The sequence below is a fragment of the Cynocephalus volans genome, chromosome 11 (assembly GCF_027409185.1).
Source record: "Cynocephalus volans isolate mCynVol1 chromosome 11, mCynVol1.pri, whole genome shotgun sequence".
In the NCBI taxonomy this organism is placed as follows: Eukaryota; Metazoa; Chordata; class Mammalia; order Dermoptera; family Cynocephalidae; genus Cynocephalus; species Cynocephalus volans.
This window is the reverse complement of record NC_084470.1, coordinates 100,876,691-100,899,423: the sequence shown is the minus strand read 5'-3', so window position 1 is coordinate 100,899,423 and position 22,733 is coordinate 100,876,691. Positions and strand designations below refer to the sequence as shown.

Below are 22,733 nucleotides of genomic sequence, written 5' to 3'. Positions count from 1 at the left end.
TGTGGGCCTTGCGATTCTGGACTTGGTGTCTGCCCATTTGTGGCTCCTTGTCTGGCCTTGGCAATGTGTCCTCTTGTAACCTGGGATGCCCGTGTCTCTGCTTTTGCCAGGATGTCTTTCAGTGACTTCCTGAGGCACTACTCTCGCCTGGAGATCTGCAACCTGACCCCCGACACCCTCACCAGTGACACCTACAAGAAATGGAAACTCACCAAGGTGGATGGGAGCTGGAGGCGGGGCTCCACTGCAGGCGGCTGCAGAAACTACCCCAGTAAGCCCTCGCCCCGTGTGCTTCACCCCGGCCCAGCAGCAGGGAGCAGCTACAACTCACTGGGGCCCTCTCTGTCCTGCTTCTCCCTGAGCCTCAGTCTCAACAGCTTCTCTATTTTCTCAGCCCCATCACCTCCTGCATTCATTGGCAGCCCTAGATCCCCTGGCACGTCCACTGAGGCCGTGCTCAATCCCACTTTGCACCCTAAGCCTGGCCACCGAGCCTGCAGGGCAGCCCACCCACTGCACCCCCGGGGGCCTCTGCACATCTGGCATGGTTGTCCCACAACCCTCTTGTATGCCCAGTTCACTCAGCACACAAGAGGGGGACGAGGACTTCTCCTCTTATCCAGTCTGTGGAGACCTCTTGACTCATCTGCCGTGGTGGCACAGTCCATCAAAAATTGTCTAATTATGATGGCATCTGCTGATCACGGAGCACACTCTGGGTGCTAGGAACTGTCCTAAGTGCTTTATGTATATTATTCCACTTAATCCTCCCAACAGACTTCTGAGGCAGGCACTTTGGAGAGGTTAAGTGTGGCCCAGGGCCACACAGCATGTTTGGATTTGAACCTAAGCAGTCTTGACCATAGAGTCATTCTTTAAGTATTATGGCGGCAGGTCATGATCATATATTGATTCTCTGCTTCAGATGAGGAAACTGAGGCTCTAAATGGCATACCAGGGCCACAGAGCAAGTAGTCAGACTGGGACTAGCTGACCGGTACCTGCAGCTCTGGTGCTCATATTCCTTCACCTCTAGTATGTAGTCACCAAGCGGCAGTTCCAAAGGCCACCACTGCCCTCTCTTACCCACAAAAATACCTTTTCTACCCACTAGATCAGAGGTCAGCAGACTCTCTTTAAAGGGTCAGATGGTAGATACTTTTGGCTTTGTGGACCATTCAGTCTCTATGGCAGCTACTCTACTGCTGTAGCCTAAAGGCAGCCATACTTAAAGGAATGAGTTCCAATAAAACTTTATTTACAAAAACATGGGGCTATGGCTGCTAACCCCTGTATGAGATAATGCCATCCGATTAGGTATGGGAAGGCAGTCAGCACAATTACCCTCCTGTACATGGATTTCGGAAGTGGGGAGGGCAGAAATACCATGGTGGTGGGAAAGGGGATGGGCCTGAGAGGTCAAGGATCACAGAACAAGAAGCTGTGATTGTACACAGGATGTCCCTATCCTCTGGGTCCACTGAGGGGTAGAGGCTAGCTAGTGTGTAGAGAGAACACACCACGTCCCCTCAGCTACGCTAGGGGGCCCACCTCTGACCTCCCCATTAGAGCCCTGTGAAGGGTAGGTCGCAGCAGGGGGGCAGCTGCACTAACTGCCCTGCCTTCAGGGTGACAATCTGTCCCCAAGACAAGCCAAACTGAGGGCACAAGGGAGAACTGCAAGGGCAAGTTTCTAATTTAGGTCCTCGTGCAGTTCAGACAAGTGCAGCCATCCTCTTGCAGCACCCCCTCTGCCCCCCATGACCCTGGTTCCCCTGCTCCCTCCATCAGCTCCATCTCCCCCATCTCCACCCCTCTCCCAGTAGCCTCCCACCCAAGACCCCCAGAGCCCCCACCCCCACCCCGCTCAGGGCTGGGTTCAGCTCTGTCCCTCTCTCTGGCTATAGACACCTTCTGGATGAACCCTCAGTACCTGATCAAGCTGGAGGAGGAGGACGAAGACCAGGAGGACGGGGAGAATGGCTGCACCTTCCTGGTGGGCCTCATCCAGAAGCACCGGCGGCGGCAGAGGAAGATGGGCGAGGACATGCACACCATCGGCTTTGGCATCTATGAGGTGTGGGCAGGGCTGGGGCAGGGCTCAGCCTCCGCTTTCCCCTAGTCTCCTCTCAGTCCCAGCCTGAAAGGCTGACCCCAGACAGGGAGCTTAGTCAAGGAAAAGCAAACCACGGGCCCGGCCAGGCTTAGGAGCAGCTCACCCAGGGAGGCCCCTGAAGCTGGTCTGTATCACCAGGGACCTCCGAGCCCTTCACTGGGCACCCCCAGCCGGCTTGCTAGGAGTTCCTCTCTTTCAAATGGCCTCCACACCCCTTCTCACACCCTCCAGATTGGCCAACCAATCTCCAAAGAAAAGAGGAGACTTAACTTGAGAACAAAACATACTGGACCACATCAGGACGGTGGTGGAGAGGTGGGACAGGAGGACAGAGGGTCATTATGCGCCCCGCAGGGCTCTGCTGGCTGGAACCAGTGTCTGTTCCCCACCATGTCCTCCTTTTATTCTGAACCAGCTTAGAGGAAAGCCCACTCAGCGCTGCCAGAGGGGCCACATTGCTGCTGCCACCCCTGCAGATGGGGCTGGGCCCCTACCTTCCCCACATATTTCTGTTGCACAGAAAAGAGTTTTTCACAGCCCTGGATTAGCAGTGGAGGGAGAGGGTGAGGAGGACTTTAGGGTGCTGATGTGGGTGCATTTTGATCTAATAGGTGGCACCCAGCCACCTGGTTGTGGAGTATTTACACCATGGAAAAGGGCAAATACCACAGATCAGGGCTTCCAGCCCTCGTCGAGAGACAGCTCCCCAACACACCACTGTCCCTCGTCGAGAGACAGCTCCCCAACACACCACTGGTAGATCGCAGATGAGGGTCAGGGAGAAGGCTCTGCTCACTCATCGCTGCCACCGGTGGACACAGGTCTTACGTCTCTTCACTACCTGAGAAATGGAGCTGAGCAAACACCATCAGTTCTAAAAGCGTACATAATTCCACAGCCCTTGCTCTCTGGAGTAGGAGCTATGGATCTCAGATGAACACAAACTGAATTGTGACATACAGTCCCCCACCCTCTGCCCCTGGCTTGGAAATCCTGTCACAGGCTCTTAGAGTTGAGGCAAGAGAGGGGAAGGGATTGCTCAAGGAAACGCAGGCTGCACATGGCTGGCAGGGGCCCGGCACCGACGCTGCTGCCTCCTAGCCCAAGCAGGCGCCCTCGCCCAGCCGGCCCTGCCCTCCCTGGGGGGGCAGCGTGCAGGCTTTGCCACACCTCACATCTGTGCCCTGGTTTTACGCCCTATAAATTGGGAATGGTGGTTGTCAGGGCTCGTCCAAGTTACCACCGGGTCATAAGAAGGTTTATTCAATGTGGGAATGCTTGAGTTCCTTGGAAGACAATGACTCTCAACTTAGTTGACACTTAGTGCTTAACACTGCAGAGAAAAGGAGACAATCATGGTGCTGGCATTTTCCTTTGCCACTCTCCCAAAACCTGACTTGTGCCTCTCTATTTTGCAGGTTCCGGAGGAGGTACGTCTGTCCTTGGGGGCTCAGATCCACCAACTCGTAAGAGGCCTAGACTGCTGGGGCTCAGGGAGTGTTATGAAGCTTCGGCAGGGGCTAGTGGCTGTGAGTCCTCGCCCCTCCTGGGGTGCTGGTGAAGTTGCTTGGGTTCCAGATCCTGCTGGTCTAAGCTCAAGGCGAGGTATCTCAGGAAGTCCCTGGGGGGCTTGCTGCTTCCCTGTGACCTGAAACACAACCCACAGTCCTATGACTGCAGGAGGCTCTTCAAAGAGTCCTGTGTCACTCTGAGAAGAAGCCTGAATCAGGGAAAAGATGAACCCTGCAGACTGCCCTGTAAGATGATGTGGGAGCACAGAGAAAGGGACCAGTATCCACTCCCTAGGCGGTGTGACCTTGGACAAGTTACATATCCTCTCTGCACTTCACTTCCTTTGTCAGTGAAAATGGTGAACCATCCACCTCCCCAGACTACTGCGGGGATATTCATCTTGCACAAATTATGCAAAAGCACTTAGTAGACCCACAGTCAGTGTTAACTGGGTCAGATGGGATGCATAGCAGCTGCGTGACTTTAAAGGTCAGAGTTATTGAAGTAGACACACATGGCAGCTGACCCACCACAAGACATTTGTTTCACAGCAAGGCAGGGCAATGGGGAGCAGTTTGGGCTTTTTGGACACTGCTCCTGAGTTCTGGCCCCAACCTTGGTCCAATGGACCCCACTCGGTTTAACAGGGGGCCTTCTCTGCCCCATCCTGTCTCTACTTTTATTAGTGTGTCACACACCACACAGGACCAAACTGGAGTCATGTGTGTGGAATCTAACCCCCTGAGAGTCACTTAGAGGAAGGCTGGGGACTCCGTGTGGAAAGAGGGGGTGTGTGGGCAGAGTTCTGTGGACGTGGGACCCCCTGTTGCAGGTGCCCCTGAGCTCCTCAGTGGCCATTTGTGGTTTTTGGTAGAAAGTTTGCTTTTTATCTAAAATGGTCCAGACGTTGTCACTGCAATCCTTTTGTCTTGAGGAGTGAAAAGGACATTTATGGGAGGCTTTCTCCCCTCTGCTCTCACTGTTTCTGTTTATCCATCAGTTAATGGGACAGACCAACATCCACCTCAGCAAAAACTTCTTCCTGACGACCCGTGCACGGGAGCGCTCAGACACCTTCATCAACCTCCGGGAGGTGCTCAACCGCTTCAGGCTGCCCCCGGGAGAGTACATCCTTGTGCCGTCCACCTTTGAGCCCCACAAGGATGGGGATTTCTGCGTGCGGGTCTTTTCTGAAAAGAAAGCTGACTACCAGTAGGTCATCGGGTCCCTTCTTTCTCCCACCGCTTCCTGTTCCTAGCAGGTCTCAACCTGGCCCGTACAGAGCTCTTTGCTCCTGAATGTCACCTTCTTTTTCTATAATACCTGCCTGCCTTGAGGGGTTAGGGTGGGAGGTTGATGTATTGAAGAATTTTACAAAGAGAAAAGCCACTCAGGATGTTTTTGGTTGGAAAGGGTGGTTGTAGAGTGAATTGCAGGATCTGATTTCACAGCTGTGTCTCTGAATGGTCAGCTTGTCCTTTTCATGAACTGTTCTTACTGTGAACCCAGACTTGTCATCTGGAGAAAGCTGGGCAGTGCTGGCATAATTCTTGCTTTTGAGATCTCAATGGTCCCCGTCCCCAGAACCTCTCCCTGTTACAGTCATTAGGCCTCTGGGCCCCTCCCCCCTCCTTGCTGGATCCCAGCTCCCTGCCACTGTCCATGTGGTCTCAATCCTCAGTAGCTTCTGCCACTTTGGCTGCTGCCTCAACCATGTATATTCATCTGGGCACCTGAATGGCAGAGACAGAGTCAACCTTGGGCAATTTAAACAAAAGCAACTTCATCGAAAGGCCACTGGGAAGTCCAGAGCTGATGGGAGGCTGGGGGACAGGACAGGAAGAGCAGGAGCCGAGGATGTGCTGGGGGACCAGGGTGGGGTCCACAGCAGGTGCTGTGCCCCTCTGACCTTGTGTCCTGTGCAGTATGTCCAACGGGCTGGACTCATGTTGGCCACCTGGCCCACTGGCTCCTGCAGAGGGGAGAGAGCAGTGGGAGGCAGAAGCAGGGACTGTCCTTGCTCCAAGACAATGCATGACAGAGAAATAATTCCCCACGGGGAAGGGAGAAGAGTGTCAGTACAGCACGGCTGCAGCCCTGCCGTGACAGGCTCTCTTCTTTTGCTAAAGCATGCCATGGTGAAGGGGCCTTTTTTCTTAGCTCTTAGGATGCTTGAAGGAAGCATGATATGTTCAGCTTAGTCCCCACTGGTAAGGAAATGGGGACGTGACCTGGTGGCACTGGAATGATACTGTCCTTTGTCAAACCCAGTGCTCTGCCTCCCTGCCATCCATAAGCCATTGTCCCAGAGAGGCCTCAACCCTCTCAGTTCTGTCCAGGGTAAGCCTCCTAGTGTGCCAGGACAACCCACTCCTCAAAGGTGTCTCTAATTTCCTCTGTCTCAGGGTATTAAGCCTTCAGTTCTAGATTCCAACTATCAGCACCAGGAGATCCCTTATCCTTTCTTCTGTGAGGTGTTGGCCCTCAGATAGGACTTTTGGTAGCCTTGTTTAAGATTCCAGAGGCCCAAGGAAGACCCTAGGAAGCTTAATTACCCTCACGACAGAGCAAGAGGGGCCCAGGTCTGCACACAGGGACGTGCACAGATAAGCAAACCACTGCCCGAGCTTCAGTTGAAATTACACACAGGCCTCCGCACTGCCTGCCTGTCCAACCTGAAGCAGAACGAGTAGGCAGTGATTTATACTGCGTGATTCTCAGTGTGAAAACCTTACTTACGGTGGCAACCAGTTTCACATGGGACTACATGAAAAGACTGCTATCTGACAAAGACTGAAAACTAGCAAACAAAAAGCTCAACCGCCCAAGTCGTTTTGGTCATGACACTCTTTCCATCATTTCTGCCTTCATTCCCCACTGTTTAGGGATGTGTAATAGCAGCAACTTGGGATGCAGAGAAACCCCCTCCGCCCACCCTATGCTGGATTTAATGTGGCACTTACATTTTAGCAGTGATTTCTGCAACACTCCTGTTTGCCCTCGCCTGCCTTCCAATAACACGTCGTTTCCTTCTATTTCCAGAGTTGTTGATGATGAAATCGAGGCCAACCTTGAAGAGGTACTTACAGCTCCTTCAATTCCACCCACTCTGTCCTGGACAACCCAGAGGGCAGAGGAGCAAAATAACAAGAGTGGAGGAAGCTTTCTGAACAAAGCTGAGGCCAGACACAGCCCTGCACTGGGGGTCCGGGCCTGCTTCCTGCACCAGCGCTGGCCTCTGTGCTGGGGGCCTGGGCCACTCCCTTGCCCACTGCTGTGCTCAGAAACCACTGTCAAAACCCATCCAGAACATTCCAGCTAGTCTTTGTGCTTCCAAGTCCCTATTAGAATAGATCATAAAAGGCCATTTTGAATGAATGTTAGAGAAGATACCTATGTGAGAAACTAGAATATGACTCCTTCCCACATAATGGATATTACCTCTCATGTGTTTTAATTAGGGGAAAAAACCCTCCTATTAATTCTTCACACTGTCCTTTATCTCAATCCCAATAACCTTAGAATTCAGGCACAAGAGAGGGAGAGAAGGGGCATTCTGCAGGGGGTGAGCTGCCAAGGAGCAGCAGCAGATGCTGTCATCCTTTGTTCTGATCCTTTCTAATTTCTTTTTGATTGATTGATTTTTTCACCTAGGGGATCAGACTAGTAATGTAGGGATTTTTTGATCCATTCTAATGTCTGTGCCTCGCCTTCCAGATTGACATCAGCGAGGACGACATTGACGATGGCTTCAGGAAACTGTTCGCCCAGTTGGCAGGGGAGGTAGGTGTTCTCAGAAACTATGTTGTGGACTCTGGCTGATGCAAAGGAAAAGACAGGGTTGTCCTCAAGGAGACTTCAGTTTAAAGGGGGAGAGGAAACAAACAGAACCAAAGACAGTTGCCAGTGTAACTCAGATTTCAGCTCAAACCCCTGGCCACATCCTCAAGACCTCTGCACACTGCCAGGGGCTTCCATTTTCGTGGTCAGCTCTGGCTCTCCTTAGGATCCTGGGCTCATCCTATGGCTCTTCTCTTTTCTCTGTTCCATGCCAACTGAGGCATGAAACTTGGCCCCTTTCCTTGATTTCTACAAAAATCTTTGGGGAGATGGAAGGGTTTCAAATCTCAAGAATGCAAACCACTAAAAATAGACACTCCTGTTCTTAAAAAAAATCTTAAGCCATTTAGGCCCATTACAAAGTCATTCAGCCCCTTTTTTCCCAACAACTGCAAAAATAAGTCATCCTTCTTCATCACGTGGAGGAACTCAGCTCTCTCCAGCATCTCCCGTTGAGCTCACCTGGGCCTCCCTTTGCTTAGCAAAGACTCCTCAAAGTGCTACGCCAGGTGCCGTCCGATCCATGCCCTGCCTCCGTCTCCCCCGCTCCTGGTCTCTCAAAGAAAAGGGGCATTAAAGTCTTTTTTTCCCCACTGATTGAATCAAACACACATATACGCGCCAAAAAGGCAAAAATAACTACAATTAATCTTGGTTTTAAACAACGGGGCTTGTCCATCGGTTACACAAATATGCGTTAAGTCATTGGAAGTACCTGAACTGCTTCTGAGGAGCCTAGCACAATGGGCCATGGAGAATGTTCTTGGAAACAGCTGGTTTTAAACAGAAGCCTGAGATCTAAAGGATAAAGAAAGCATGTTTGATAGGAGGAACGATGTAAGAGAACTAACTCAAGAATGACCGCAAAATGTTTTTATTTATATTCTCTACAGCAAAGAAATGGTGAATGAACTGTACCTAGAGCACACAGTACATTAAATTGAAGTGTGCTCTGGGGAAGGTAGCAGCAACATCACCTGGGGCCTTGTTAGAAATGCTCAGAGACCCTGCAATCCTGCCTAATGCGTCCATTACATGTTTGCTGCCCTGCGCTCCATCCAGCTCCTATAGGAGCCAATAATGATGCTCTGCTTGCATGTCCACAGGACGCAGAGATTTCTGCCTTTGAGCTGCAGACCATCCTGAGAAGAGTTCTAGCAAGGCGTAAGTGTCCCCTCATTGCAAACCCCTCATCCTGCTCCTTCCCCATGGACGGGAGGGAACGTGAGAGCCCTTCCCTTCCACGTAGTGGCTGCTGTGACTAAACTATCACTCTCTTCTCCTACGTAAATACTGCCACCGCCACCCCCACCAACAGAGAATTGGACGAAGGAGGGTCTGTGTGATGTGATAAAAAAGAACAAAGGTTTCCAGGGTCTAAAGATCAGAAATCAAATCCAGGTTTCTCCCACTTACTAGCTTTGTGATCTAAATCAAGTTACATAACCTCTCTGACTGTTTCCTTATCTGCAAAATAGTCATCTTACTACTTTCCTCTTAGGAGTGGCTGAGCATCTTAAATGAGGTAACAGGTAGAAACTGCTAGCACAAAGCCTGCACTCCATAAACGGCAGCTGTTTTGATAACTAATTGGTAAGAAAAAGCTGAGTCAGCCAAGACAATGGGAGCCAGAAAGCATTCCCAATTCCTGCATTCCCTGGCTGAATTTAGTGGGGAATCATTGATATGCTGCCCATCTCACTGATTAGCCAGAATGGAAAAATAAGAGGACCGTCTTATACACAACTGGGAAATCAGACTTTAAGTATTTAAATAAGTCTTATCTGACCCGTTCTTTACTGTGACAAATGTCACTTCATTTGAGCCAATGGGCCAAGCAAGTGGCTTCAAGACTCCAAAAGTGGCTGCGCCTAGCCTAGACTGTAGGGCTCCTGAAAAGAAGGAACAGAACTGAATGGAGACATTTTGTAACTGTTTCTTAAGCAGAAAAACATCAGAGGATTGATTGATCCGCCCCTACTGTTGATCACCAGTGGGGAGGAGGGGGAAACACACACACATTCTATCCCAAACATCAGCCCTGTGGATCACCTCGAGAAGTCTCATGGACTTCAAGGGACAGTGGACAAGACAGTCTAACCCCAGGAGAAAGAAGTATATCCTCCTGCTAGAGCCAAAGAAATGTCCAGGGCCGGCCAGATCTTCCTGTTCCAGTATACATGCACAACATGCTCCTCACAGGAACCGCAGATGACTGGTCTCTGCCCTGTGGCCACTGAACAAATGGCTGTATTAGAGATTCTGTACTTTACAGAACTCAGCAGGAGGGTCGGTATGCCCCAGGCACAGCCAGTCCAGTGCAAGACTTCCCCAAGCTGGCCCCAGCCTGCACCCTCGGGCCATCAGGCACAGGTGAGGTCACAGGGCTCTTCAGACATGCAGCCATCAGGAGCCAAGGAGACAAAGCCTCATTGCTTCTGTGTAGATGGAGGGCGGGGTGGGAGGTGGGAAGACTCAGGTCGTGCTTGTATTCAGCCTGTTCCTAGCTGGGGGAGCAGTGTTCACATGTGCCTCTGAGCTCAGCACCCTTGCCCTGGGGCTGCCTGGTGACTCCAGCCTCTGGGCTAAAGCCTCGTGCTCATACCTAAGAAGGGGTTCGTGCCCACAGTGGCAGCTTTGAGACATGTTAGGTTCTACCCTTTCACAAGGACATAGCAAAAAGGGTAAGCTCCTCATGAAGTTTGTGGGGGTCCAGGTTCATATTTGTGACAAGGGTCTCAGACCATCTGCCAGCCACAAGACAGGACTCACCCAATAGAGCACAGTGGCTCATGGAGCTTCCAGGTCCTCAGGCTTCTTCAGCTGGAGACACAGACACTTTATAAGTGCCTGCAGATGGACAGTCCAAGTACACCTCTTCCTCTCACAGGTTGTAGCCTAGAATCAGTGCACCTGCCCTCCGTCTTTCTTTTCCCTGCCCAGCAGCCACGGGTGACTTTATCCCCTGTGAGCACGTAAAGGCCCAGTCATTTATCATTCTTTTATTTATCCATTTTAAAAAGCACTTATTAAAACCTGTTTGTAAATATACAGAGAAGTCAGCAAATGTAACACACCTGCTGCACTGTCCCAGAGTGGTAGCCACTAGCCACATGTGACCACTGAAAATAACTTAAGTGGCTACTGTACTGGAGAGTGTAGACAAAGACGTTTCTGTCACTGCAGCACGTTGTTGGACAGTGCTACCCTGAGAAGATTTTTCTGTCACACTTATTTTGTCTTTTAGGGCAAGATATCAAGTCAGATGGCTTCAGCATTGAGACCTGCAAAATCATGGTCGACATGCTGGATGTATCCTTTAATGTGCTCCAGAGAACAGAGACTGGGGGAGTTTAAAACCTCACTGTGGAAAGACTGGAACACACTGCCTTCTCCTCGTTCAGGATAGCCAGTTGTCCCCAACTTGCTGAGTTGTGGGACTTCGTCAGCACTGATCTCCCTCACTAGGGAAATGTACTAAACCTCAGATGAAGGAAAGCAAGTGCCACAGCCCTCCCGCCCCACAGACTCAGAGTGCGAGGCTGCCAGCCCACTCCAGGGCGGTGCAGGAAATTCCTGACGGTATGCCCACCATTAAAGCAGCTTGGATTTGTTTCCTGAGTGACAGCATTTGCACTACTTCCCCTAGGGAGATAGTCTCTAAACCATTATATTTCTGATGTGACTGTTTTCCCTGGTCAAGACTTTTTGATTTGTAGGTAATTGGCCGACCCCCACAAGCATCTCCTTCCCCTTTGCTCGAGCTCCTTCTAGGCCACCTGTCTGTCCCTGAAGCAAACTAGCCATCTGCCTTCCCTTTTTTTCTGACGCTTGGTGAGAAGTGATGGTAAAGACATGGGCTGAGCCCGTGGCTCACTCGGGAGAGTGTGGCGCTGGGAGCGCCGAGGCCGCGGGTTCGGATCCCATATAGGGATGGCCGGTTTGCTCACTGAGTGAGCGTGGTGCTGACAACACCAAGTCAAGGGTTAAGATCCCCTTACCGGTCATCTTTTTTTTAAAAAAAAAAAAAAAAAAAGTGATGGTAAAGACAGCTTAAGCGTCTGTGACATTTTATCTAGTGGACTCAGGCATGCACCCACTAGCTCCCTTCACAAAAGGTCTCTTGGAAATATTCCAAATAATTCTCAAAAAAACAGCAAGGGCCCAGCCACTAGAAGACATCTGAAGCCCTCTGTAGGTCACCCAATAGCTTATTTTTAGAAGGATCTGGTTCCCCCACAATGCTCCCAGATCAAAATAGCATCCAGAGTTAGCAGGAGCCAGCAGGTGTCTATCTTGCCCTTCCTCCAATACTTTAAATGGAGGTTTGGCCAATGAGAAGAACAGAAAAAGGGCCCTTCTGCAAAGCCTCCTTGTGAATGTGCTATAATTATTAGAAGATCCAGGTGACACAATGCCCAGGTGAACACAGACTCAAGGAGCTTTCCTTGACTGAAGGAAGTCGGATGGGAGTGGCAAGCTGGGGCTGAAGGAGTTTTACATTCTCTGGACGAAGATTCAAAAATACCAAGTAAGATCCCAGAAGGGCTTGGTGGAGGGGAAGGTGGGTCTGTGTAGGGGAAGGTTCTTGCATATACTTCAAGATGCAGCAATGCCTGTGGAGAGAGGGAGCATTCCCAGGGGATTGAGATTCTACCCATAATGGAGCTCAGAATGAGTAAGGAAGCACAGGGCTGGGCAGATACAAACAAACAGAAACAAGCAGTCTGTTCTCTGCCCTCGCCTGATTATTGGGTCACCTAAAGGCCACCATCAAGGGTTTCCTGAAAAGGTGTGTGGCCCCTTATAGTTTGGATTTTTAACAGCTCAAGTACAAAAATTACATAAGAACGTGAGCCCATGGCACTTGGCTAGCTGATTTGATAGGCATACTTACAAACTAGCTCACAGAGAAAGGCAAAATACTATTAGCTATTTAAGGCAGAAACATGGGTGATTCTTCCAAGGCCAGACACATGGCCCAGAACTGGAAAAGCTTCATCCCCTCTCAGCACATACCACAGAAGTAATTTGCCACCTATTTTGCTTTGGTTCATTGCTCCTATAACTATTTTTGCATGTTCCAGAAAATTTACCGGGAAATCGACGTTGACAGGTCTGGCACCATGAATTCCTATGAGATGAGGAAAGCATTAGAAGAAGCAGGTAACGCTTCATAACTGTGTTTGCTTTCTGTGTGTTATCTATGTGTGGGACGCACGAACACTTACTCCATACCATGCAGTACAGAGTTTGGTAAGCTACAAAATAAAGTAGGTTCTGATGTAACATAAACACATGCTTTGCGTTCCCCTTCAAACACTAGTTGGTAAAGCTCAGTGCCATCCAGTGTGCTGTGCCCTCTGTGCCTGCTGGAATCCGGAATCCAAGTTTCTCTCAGAGCAGCCTGGCAGGGCAAGCAGCAAAGCCGGTTCTCGGCACACTTGCCCCCAAGCTCCTCCTTCTGGTGAAAGGCTGGTTAGGCAGAAATGGAATGTCTCAGCCCAACTCTTTGGGTAAGTCCCTTGCAGAATTAGGTATGAGTAAAAAGGACACAGGCTGTGGTAGACGAGTGTAGCGGGAGACTGGTGTGCTTTGGGAACAAACATGACATGAGGTGGTTCACTCTACTGGCTGGGATAGAGAGACCCCAAATAGCAGTGGTTTAAACAAGATGCATCTTTCTCTCACTTAACAGTCCAGGCTCAAGCAGTCTCACTCTTGGATGGTGCCTCCTACTGTCAGGGCCTCAGGCTTCTCTGGCTATGTTGGGTTACCAGCCCTTGCAGTACTGCCCTCATTCAAGGGACCTGGGACAGCTTGTCACCACAGCCAAGTGCTGCCAACAGGTTGACAGAAGGCTCCTTGCCTTTAAGAAAGGGCACACATGTCACTTCCGCGTACATGTCCCAGTGGCCAGAAGTCAGTCACAAGGCCTGAAAGAGCCGCCAGGGAAGCTGGGAAACGTAGCGTGGATGCCAGGCAGCCATGGCCCAGTAAGAGTTACTTTGCTGTGGGAAAAGGGAGAATGAACATTCATTTACCATGAACAGTTTCTGCCACATATGTCCAGGTAGAATCTGGATGCCGAGGATTCAGAGGTAGGCAAACAGAAAGGAAGTGTGGTTCAGAACGTGAAGCAGTGTGAGCGTGGAGACAGGCATGGGCAGGAGAAGCCTTGCACGCCAGTTAGTGGGAAACAGGACAGTGGTGAGCAGCTCGGAAGCAAAGGAAGTAGCAGAAGGTACTGGCTTTGCAAAGTGAAGCAGGTCTCACAGAAGAGCATTTCAGTTGCCACGTCAGTTCCATGACCTATGAACAGAGCTACAGGCTGCATCTGATACTTACCAGTCCATGTGTTCATTTAACTGCAGGTTTCAAGCTGCCCTGTGAGCTCCACCAAGTCATCGTTGCTCGGTTCGCAGATGACCAGCTCATCATTGACTTTGATAATTTTGTTCGGTGTTTGGTTCGGCTAGAAACACTGTTCAGTAAGTGGATATTTGGGGAAAGAGCCATTTCCATTTTCTCAGTGTTAGAGCAGCCTGCCTGTCACTGGGGATGAATCCACCTGAGCCAGAGGCACGCCTGTCCGGGAGCCGAGAAAGAAAGTCCCTCTTCACTACTTTGGGGAAGGAGGGAAAAAATAATAGCTGCGACGTTCAACAAAATCAGCTGCCAAATTGGGGAATAGGATAATGTGATCTCTGCAGCAGCTCACTCACTTCTTCTCCCTCCACAGAGATATTTAAGCAGCTGGATCCCGAGGATACTGGGAAGATAGAGCTCAACCTTCTCTCTGTAAGTCTGTGGCTTACACCAGCCACTCACTCCCAAGGGGACAAGGGAGGAGGGAGCAGAAAGGGCCGCCACTTGGGAGACCTGTGTTTTAAAGTTTCACTTCAAAAATCTTTTGGCCTATCAGGAATAGGCCTGTAAATGTCTGTGGGAACCCACATGCCCTTCTACCTGCATTACCTCCCAGCTCCCTACTGACTCTCCAGACCAAGAACACACACCTGCCTCCCTCCTCCCAGGAGCCTTGACTTACATGTTGCACCAGGTTAACTAAGAGGAGGGTGGCCACAGGATCACTCAGAAAAATGAGCTGCTAATGAGCATGCATGGGAGAAGGTGCTTATATAGAGACCTCGTGGGTGAAGTTCAAGTTGGGCTTTGAGAAGATCTGTTATTCTTACAAGAGATCTACTTTAAATGCTTTCTGAGCAAATTGCTTTTCTCTACTTCCTCTCCCTTTAAAAGAAAACTAACAATAGTAAGTAAGCTTGCTATACATTTTGTGCTCCTGTGTCTGGAACCCCAGCAATGCTCATCTCTGAAATGACCATCAATCTGAATCAAGCTGGCATACCAATTTCACAAAAAGCAAAGTGTAAAATGTTTTCTTGTCATCCCAATGACAGGAAGTTCTGTCACTGACAGAAAGCAGTCACGTGGGGTGTACTTCCATCATCACCTGCCTTCAGCCAGCATTTCCACTATACCTGGCGAGGCCACAAAGGGCTGGGTGAGGCAGAGTCATGGAACGGAGGAGCACAGTGATGAGGACAGGCCTAAGGCACTGGCAACTCTCTTCAATTTTGAATGCTGGAGGAAACCAGCAACTAAATTAGCTGGTTCGCTCTGCTGTTATGCATTATAAAGTGCCTTTAGCCAGCTGAAGACATAGCGTAGCTGGTTACAGATAGCACTAACTTGCTTAAAACCACACATAGCCTAAGAGATATCCCTACCCCAAGATTGCAGTCTAAAGTGAGGTCAACACAATCGTCACATAAAACATGCCGTAAGTTGAGTTCTGGAAACTAACCCCTTGGTCATTCTTGCTGTGTATCACCGCACCCTATCTGCCTGTCCTGCCTACTTGGCCCTCTCCCTCCCTAGTTCCTCTGAGGAACATCTTGCCCACTGGCTTTCCCTCCCACTCCTAACTAAGCCCACTTTTCACAGGTTCCTAGAGATCCTCACTTCTAGTTGTTTTTGTTAAAGATGAGTAAGGTGCAGAAAGTCTCCTCTTTAGTGTGCAGTGTTTTTCAACCTTGGCTTCAGCCTCCTCTGGGGAAGGGGAAGTCCCATATTACTCCAACACAGACCAAGGGTGAAAACCACTGGTCTCAGGGATGTCCACACCCCAAACTAACTGCTGATGCGATACTCTGAGGCAGAGACATGAAAATGCTAATTTACATTTGAGTTTCACTTTTCATGTATTCAATCACCCTTGTAATGAATGATTCATAACCATGTGATTTGAATAACACACAGACTACTGACCTGTAAAAAGCTAGACTCTACAATTAGGTAGAAAAAATGTGAGTTCATGTGCTAGTATCCTAACTCTTGATCAGCTTTTCTAGTACAACAGCCAGTTTTTCAGAATAATCTATCTATAGGTAGTTAGCCCCTAATTTAAAAAATGGCCACTAAGCTGACTTTTTTTTTCTTCCTCACAGTGGCTCTGTTTTTCAGTACTTTGAAGTTAACAGCTCGTCTGCCTGAAGACCTCATGAAAGAAAATCAGCCAAGGACTAAACTTCCGCAGAGAAACACTTTGTATCTCGACCTTGAAATTATGGGAACATTTACTTAAACTGATGATTACAGCTGAAAATAATGATACTTTTTATTTGAGACAGCAGGACATTCACACATCAAAGTAAAAGGTTTGCACAGCATACTAAATGCGAGTCGCTTAACCCTTGATAAGTTCAGAGAAAGCTTTAAATCTGTAAATAGTATACACTTTTTACTTTTACACACTTTCCTGTTCATAGCAATAATAAATCAGGAAAAATGCAGGGTGGCATTTAACAGCTGAGCTAGCATTAAGTCAGTCTCAAAGGACAGGAAGCCCTTGCTGAGATCATTTAAAGCAACTTCAAGTTTAAAAATGCAGCTGTGGCGTCTCCCAAACAGCAGCCATTTCCTTTGAGAAATCTGGGAAATACGATGTATCATGAACTAATCTTGCCAAGGCACCTAAGAAGTCCAGTTGAGAGAGCATACATCTGTCATTTGGGTTAAACAAGAGACAGGTTTTATACGAGGGTATTTCAAAAGTTCATGGAAAGATTTGTGTTATCTGTTAGTTCTGTTTTTCCACTAACTTTTTGAAGTACCCTCATATACTATTGATCGGTAAATCATTCTTCTTACACTCAAGTCCTTGAGCATATTTGGTCTTATGCATTTCGTTTTATAAGTACTGAAGTAATACACCTAAACCAGGCATCCAGTTTTCAAACCATTTATGATCAAGGAGAAAACAAGCTGTTTGCCACTTCAAAATTTTATGAACTTCACCACCACTAGTGTTTATGCATGGAGCTAGGGGGGACATCATTTAGGAGTTTTTATGGAAATGACACAAGCTTGTTTCCTGGCTTGACCTTGGGAAAATACTAGCGACATTATAAAAATATTGCCTTGTTGCCTTATCTTCTTCCAAATATACTGTTCAATAAAGAGTTGCCCTGTGCAGTCACATCTTGCCACGTTTTCCTTCCTGGAGGGTGGCCCCAGTGGGCTGGTTTATAAGCATACGTAATTATAGCTTGTTTTTACTTTAACAAGGTCTGCTATCCCTATAAATTCACATATTGAGAGGAAAAGGCATCTTACCTACAATTAAAATGTGCAACTGTATTTTAAAAATCCAACTCAGAAACTCTGACACTTGGGTCATAAAGTAAGGGCAGCTCTAATCTCTCTACTTGTTGGTCTCTTTCAAGGAGGCACAGAGTCTATGTGCCTCTCGGGAAGGTCCCTGCTTTACCGGCCACCTCAGTTTCACTTTGGCAGCTCCTAGTAGTGTAGGGAACAAGCCAGGGAGCTGAGAAAACATGCAGGTAAATCACTGCTCTTCTGCTGGTGGTCCTTGAGGAATCATAAAAAGCAGGAAAGATGAGATGATAGGCAAATGCCATCCTAATATTTCTTGAAAAGATAAGACAGATTTCCCAAACTCAACTCGAATGAGTTGAGGTTCTTCCTGTTTGCCGAGATTTTGAGTGCCCAGAGGATGTTGGAGAACATAAGTATGTAGTAACCCAATCTACTCAGCAGGTTTTTCTCTGCTCAGCAGCACAGGCTTCAGGATAGAGGGGTAGATGTTTGGACTGACTCAGGATTGAAGGTGGGCAAGGGAAGTGTGGCTGAAGGACCAGGGGACAAAGAAGTGAAGGGTGGTGACTGCAGTGGTTGAGTTATGGGACCATGGGGCCAGTCTGGGAGGGGCGGAGGGAAAGCAGAAGGGGTCTGCTTGAGGCTCCAAGTGGGGAGACAGGCAGGCCCTCCTGACCCCCAGAGGGTATCGCTCCACACCTGGACCAGTGTGCGGGGCACCACACCCTCCCCATGGCACTTGCAGCTACAGAGCAACCTAGATTATAACCTCACTTTTAAAGGTCTATTTTAATAGCAACACAAGGAATAGTGTTAAAAAAAGAAACAAGGTATACACTTATACACTCATCATAAATTTAGAAAAGACTGAAGAAGACAAACAGGGAAATGACCAAGCATCCTACATAACAATATATATAACATTTGTCAATGCCCATTATACAGGGAAAAAACAGGTGATAATGTAAGCCGTCACCACTTTCTCAGCCTCTACGAACATATCCTAACCTAAGCCTCACTATTTCCTTCCCTGCATCCCCTGAACCTCTGCACACACAGTCTCAGGCCTATCTTCTAGGCCCTCTATTGATTAGCCCCTTTCATGTCTTCAGTTTCTCTTCCCCCACTTCTCTCCCGACAGCCTTTAAACAGACCTAAGTGCCTACTGCATCCTGAACTACCCCTACCATTGTCCCCACTTCCTCCAGAGCCAAGCAAGCCTCCTGAGAAGCTGCCACGCTAGATCTCTAGTTCATTACCTACAGTCCGGCTAACAGCCTGTCTCCTAAAAATGCTGCTTTTTACAATCACCAGTTAACTTCTCACACCGAGTCCTAGAAACACCAACCAGCCACTATCTCCCTGGACATCTCTGCTACCTTAATACCATTCACTGTTCCCTCCTCTTGAGAATCTACACTCCCCTGGTTCCTACTCATCTGCTTCTCTTGCTAACTCTGCTTTCGCGTGACACTCCCTCCCCACCCCCACCTCCCCTAGTTAAAACTCCTCAGTAGCTCCACAGCCTTTATAATCTGAGCATAGCTAAAGTTTACACACTCCCCTTTTAGCATGGTCCACCCTCCAACTGCTTTACTTCCCCTTATTTTGCAAAAATCCAGAAATTCTGCTACCACTAATATGACTACAGCATCAATTATAACAACCGTTCAACATTAAACGATTCAATAAACTACATGATAGAATATTATGGAGCCATTAAAAATCATATTAATATTTATGATGCAATGTCAAGCATAAAAGAGGAGAATATGGAACTGCTTAAAGAGTACACGCTCAACTGGCGAAAACATCACAGGTAAGGCTACAGAGAGCAACACTGCCTCTGGAGTAGTCTTCCCACCCCTCCCCAACCTATTTCTGTACTTTTCTAAAAAAAAAACATTTCTATAAGGAGCTTTGATAATAAGAATACTTTGATGATAAAACAAACAAGTATGTTGCTCTAAGCTTAGAACCAGGAAACAGACTGAGGTTGCCACTGTTTCCTGATTCTCACACCTTCCCTCTCGGTGCATTTGTGGGACTCTTTAGTTTACCACATACTTTCATGTACAGTACTTGGTGTGATTTTCCTCAACAACTCCCAAGTATGCAGAGGCAATGGCACTGAAATCCACATCCCAGATTAGAAAAACAATGCTCAGGGAGGTCAAGTGTCCTGGGCAAGGTCACAGGATGGCCTGGTAAATTCAGAAGCCCAGGACTAGAATCCACATTGTATTTGTTTCCTGTTGCTGCTGTAACATATTAACATAAACTCAGTGGCTAAAAATACCCATTATCTCACAGTTCCATCTACTGGAAGTCCAACTCTAGTCTCACCGGGCTAACACATTCCTTCTGGAGACCCAGGGAGGCTCATCCCCAGGCAGTCCACTCAGCGTGGCAGAGCTTGGCCCCGTGTGGCTGTAGGACTGAGGTCCCCATTTCGTAGCTGCCTTTCAGCAGGGCTTGTTCTCAGCTTCCACTTCCCAGTTCACAGCCCCTTCGTCTTCAAAGCCCACAGTGGCAGACAGTCCTTTCCACATGCACGCCTTGCTGGCTTCCCTTCTGCCTCAGCCCTCCTGCTCCACTTCTGCTTTGCAGAGCTCATGTGGTTACACTGGGCCTACCTGGATAATCCAAGCTAATCACCCTCGTTTAAGGTCAGCTGATTAGTAAACATGATGAAATGTGAAAAGTCCCTCACAGCAGTGCCTAGGTCAGTGTGGGACTGAATGACCAGGGGACAGGGATTGGTGGGAACTCTGCCTGCCATGTTTTCTGACACTCAGTTCATGCTGTCACTCTCTCCATTCCTCTGAAATGTGTGGGACGATCTGTTTTTCATCCACCTTCCTTGCTAGAATTTTGCTACTCATAAAAATGTATAAGGAAAAGTGACCGTTGGTTTTTCATTTATATCTTCTAAGTAGTTCCACTAACCAAAATGAGTTCTAAAACAATTCATGAACTTGGTACCATACTGCATTGGGGGGCTGGGGGGGGTGTCTGGCCAGTACTATGGAGATCGGAACCTATGACCTTGGTGTTAAAAGGCTGCGCTCTAGCCAACCTGGTAACATATTAATAAAACGATATGGAGACTTTGTCTACATAAGTTTTCATCACATAAATCAATATATATAACTCTACAAAGAACACGAAACAAAAGGAGGACACTGAAAGTCTATTAGAGGCTCTAGGCAAAAGGTACAAGGTGGCTTCTGTCACCAAGATCTCTAAGATCTTTAAAAAAAAAAAACTTAAAGACCACCCAAACTCATGAACTGCAAAACAGAGTTTTCTGTAAGCAAAGAGATACTTTCTACATTTAGTCACGTGGGTGGTAAAGAAATCTTATTACAGTACATACATATATTTGCATTAAGCAGTTTGTTATTTTTCAGCCAGTTAAGATATCCCAATGTCCTGTGACTTTTGAACAAGGTTGTTGATGACATCAAAAATAAAAACCAGTAAACAGCTTAGTTAGAGTCAAAAAGTTTAATTTTACTGCAATTGTCTTTAAAGTCAGCTATGATCTTGACAAATATTACAGGTAAGTCTAGCAAGTCTTTAATTTCCAAGATACAAAAAGACAATAAATATAGATGCAAATTCAGACTAAAAACAAGATTCTACATCTAATTAACTGTAGTGTAGCTTAAGTTTCAATATTTCAAATATATGTGTAATTCATAAGATGCTATAAGAATTCATATAATGAAGTTATTGCTTACTGACAACCAACTAACAGTTCTTCACTGACAATATACAAGAGTACGGTGCCTTCCAGCCTTTCCATAAGCCCCCTGAGGGCCTGCTGGTGCTGGCGGATAGTCAGAGGTGGCACGATGATGGCACTGGTCCTTTCTGGCAGGAGGACTGGTATAGGAGCAGGTGCTGAAAATGCCCACTAAGCAGGACATGAAGCTGATTTCCCAACAACACAATAAATGGTCCTATTTCTTGCAGAAAACAGGATTGTCGCCATATATCTTTCTGAGTGCTACATGCTACCCTTGCTCCAACACAGTATGGTCTGCTTACTTCTAAGATCCATTTCATTGTGCTCAATGTCCTCTACTAATAGTAAATTCACCAATCCTTCATTTTCTTCCAGAGCACATTCTTCATTGCTTTCAAGCTCATTGTCATTAAAATAAGTCTTGTGAAATTTTTGCCAAAAACAATCATACTACTTCTTAGTAATAACAGAGTTTAATTCTTCATTAACTGAAATTCTGTAGAGTTTCAGGCCAAGCTCCTTTGTCTTGGTTTAATTCTTGGGTACAGCTGTAGGAGAGTTTAAAAAAATGTTTACATACTACACAGACATGTGGGAGTATAACAAGATCTCAATAAACAGGCAAAAGGCACAAGGAGGCTTCTAATGCCATGATCTCTAAGATCTTAAAAAAAAACCCCAACTTAATTCTATATTAAAGACCACCCAAGCTCATGAACTGCAAAACGTAGTTTTCTATGAGCAAGGAAATACTTTCTACATTTAATCGCGTGGTTAGGGGGCGGAGGGGGGAAGCTGATGTCACAGGAAAGTACTCTGCTGCCATGTGAAGCCCCCAGAGCTGCCCACGAAGATGCACATTTAGCAATGCTCTAATCAGCTACTCTGCAAAGGACATTCAGAGATCACAAGGGTCCATCAACCAGGAGCAGTGATATAAAAACCTATGACAGTTCTGGGCATTAACTCAATTTACACAGCTTGTTAAACTGTTAAGTCTAACAAGAAGACTGACCACTGAAGGTGATTTCATGCTATACGCTCCAGCGTTAGCGGCTTCCATCGGGAGGGAAGAAAGATAAGCGATTTAAAGTCTTTCAACTTTATTGACAATGGATGTATATTGTGTCATGGGACTTGAGACTGTCAGGAACGAAACACCACAGACTAAAAGTTTACAGACTTAAGGAAGAATAGGTGAGTTTTTCACTTTAACATTTTGTGGTTTCGGGTTTTCCATAACAAGAGCTGGAGAGGAGTGTTGGTGAAGGCTGGAAGGTCTCCAGTCTTGAAGCGAAGAGCAGGTCAAACTAGTGGTTCAACTGGCAGACTAAACAAACACAAAACCCTCCTCCAGCTCCTCCCTTTGACAAAGGGGGAAAACGCTTTACTGAAAGAGGGTGGAGTCAGACTTCCAGCCAAAACTGAAAAACTAACTGATGGATCAATGTCATACATTTTTCTATCTGGGAAAATATATTTATCCAGTACAATTTTCTAGACTCATGTCTGAGCCACTGACTAAAAATTCAACATTTATGCACTTTCTTTTTTAAAAAAAACATCAAAAGAAACCCAAAAAAGTCGTGTAGAGGACATGTCTAACCAGAAAAAAATTCCAAAGGATTAAGAATATCTAAGTTTAGGACTAAAATGAAAATCGTCAGTCCAGCCTGTCAATTTGAGAACCTGGTGGAGCTGTACACGAGGGAGACATCTCTGACCACTGCTTCCACATTTGAGAACAAACAATTCTTCCTTTTTCACTAACCTCAGGACCTCTTTGTTAGAAAATTAAGATAATTCAAGAGATCTATTGTACAACCCAATGGCTACAGTTAAAAATGTATCGTATATTTGAAAATT

General features: G+C 47.4%; 2 protein-coding genes across 2 annotated transcripts in view; one reads left to right on the top strand and one right to left on the bottom strand.

Moving 5' to 3' along the window:
• Positions 1-16,973, top strand: part of CAPN2 (calpain 2) — a 50,211-nt gene extending 33,238 nt beyond the window's left edge. Inside the window, exons 9-21 of the mRNA XM_063113789.1 lie at positions 111-271; positions 1,908-2,077; positions 3,535-3,546; positions 4,629-4,840; positions 6,671-6,707; positions 7,346-7,411; positions 8,575-8,632; positions 10,716-10,780; positions 11,931-11,999; positions 12,556-12,634; positions 13,843-13,959; positions 14,211-14,269; positions 15,943-16,973. Of these exons, the coding sequence (XP_062969859.1) occupies positions 111-271; positions 1,908-2,077; positions 3,535-3,546; positions 4,629-4,840; positions 6,671-6,707; positions 7,346-7,411; positions 8,575-8,632; positions 10,716-10,780; positions 11,931-11,999; positions 12,556-12,634; positions 13,843-13,959; positions 14,211-14,269; positions 15,943-15,966 (1,129 nt within the window). The 3' untranslated portion in view covers positions 15,967-16,973. The remainder of the gene's footprint in view (positions 1-110; positions 272-1,907; positions 2,078-3,534; positions 3,547-4,628; positions 4,841-6,670; positions 6,708-7,345; positions 7,412-8,574; positions 8,633-10,715; positions 10,781-11,930; positions 12,000-12,555; positions 12,635-13,842; positions 13,960-14,210; positions 14,270-15,942) is intronic.
• A 3,635-nt stretch (positions 16,974-20,608) lies between these two features.
• Positions 20,609-22,733, bottom strand: part of TP53BP2 (tumor protein p53 binding protein 2) — an 80,443-nt gene continuing 78,318 nt past the window's right edge. The window contains exon 18 of the mRNA XM_063115075.1: positions 20,609-21,415. Within this exon, the coding sequence (XP_062971145.1) occupies positions 21,374-21,415 (42 nt within the window). The 3' untranslated portion in view covers positions 20,609-21,373. The remainder of the gene's footprint in view (positions 21,416-22,733) is intronic.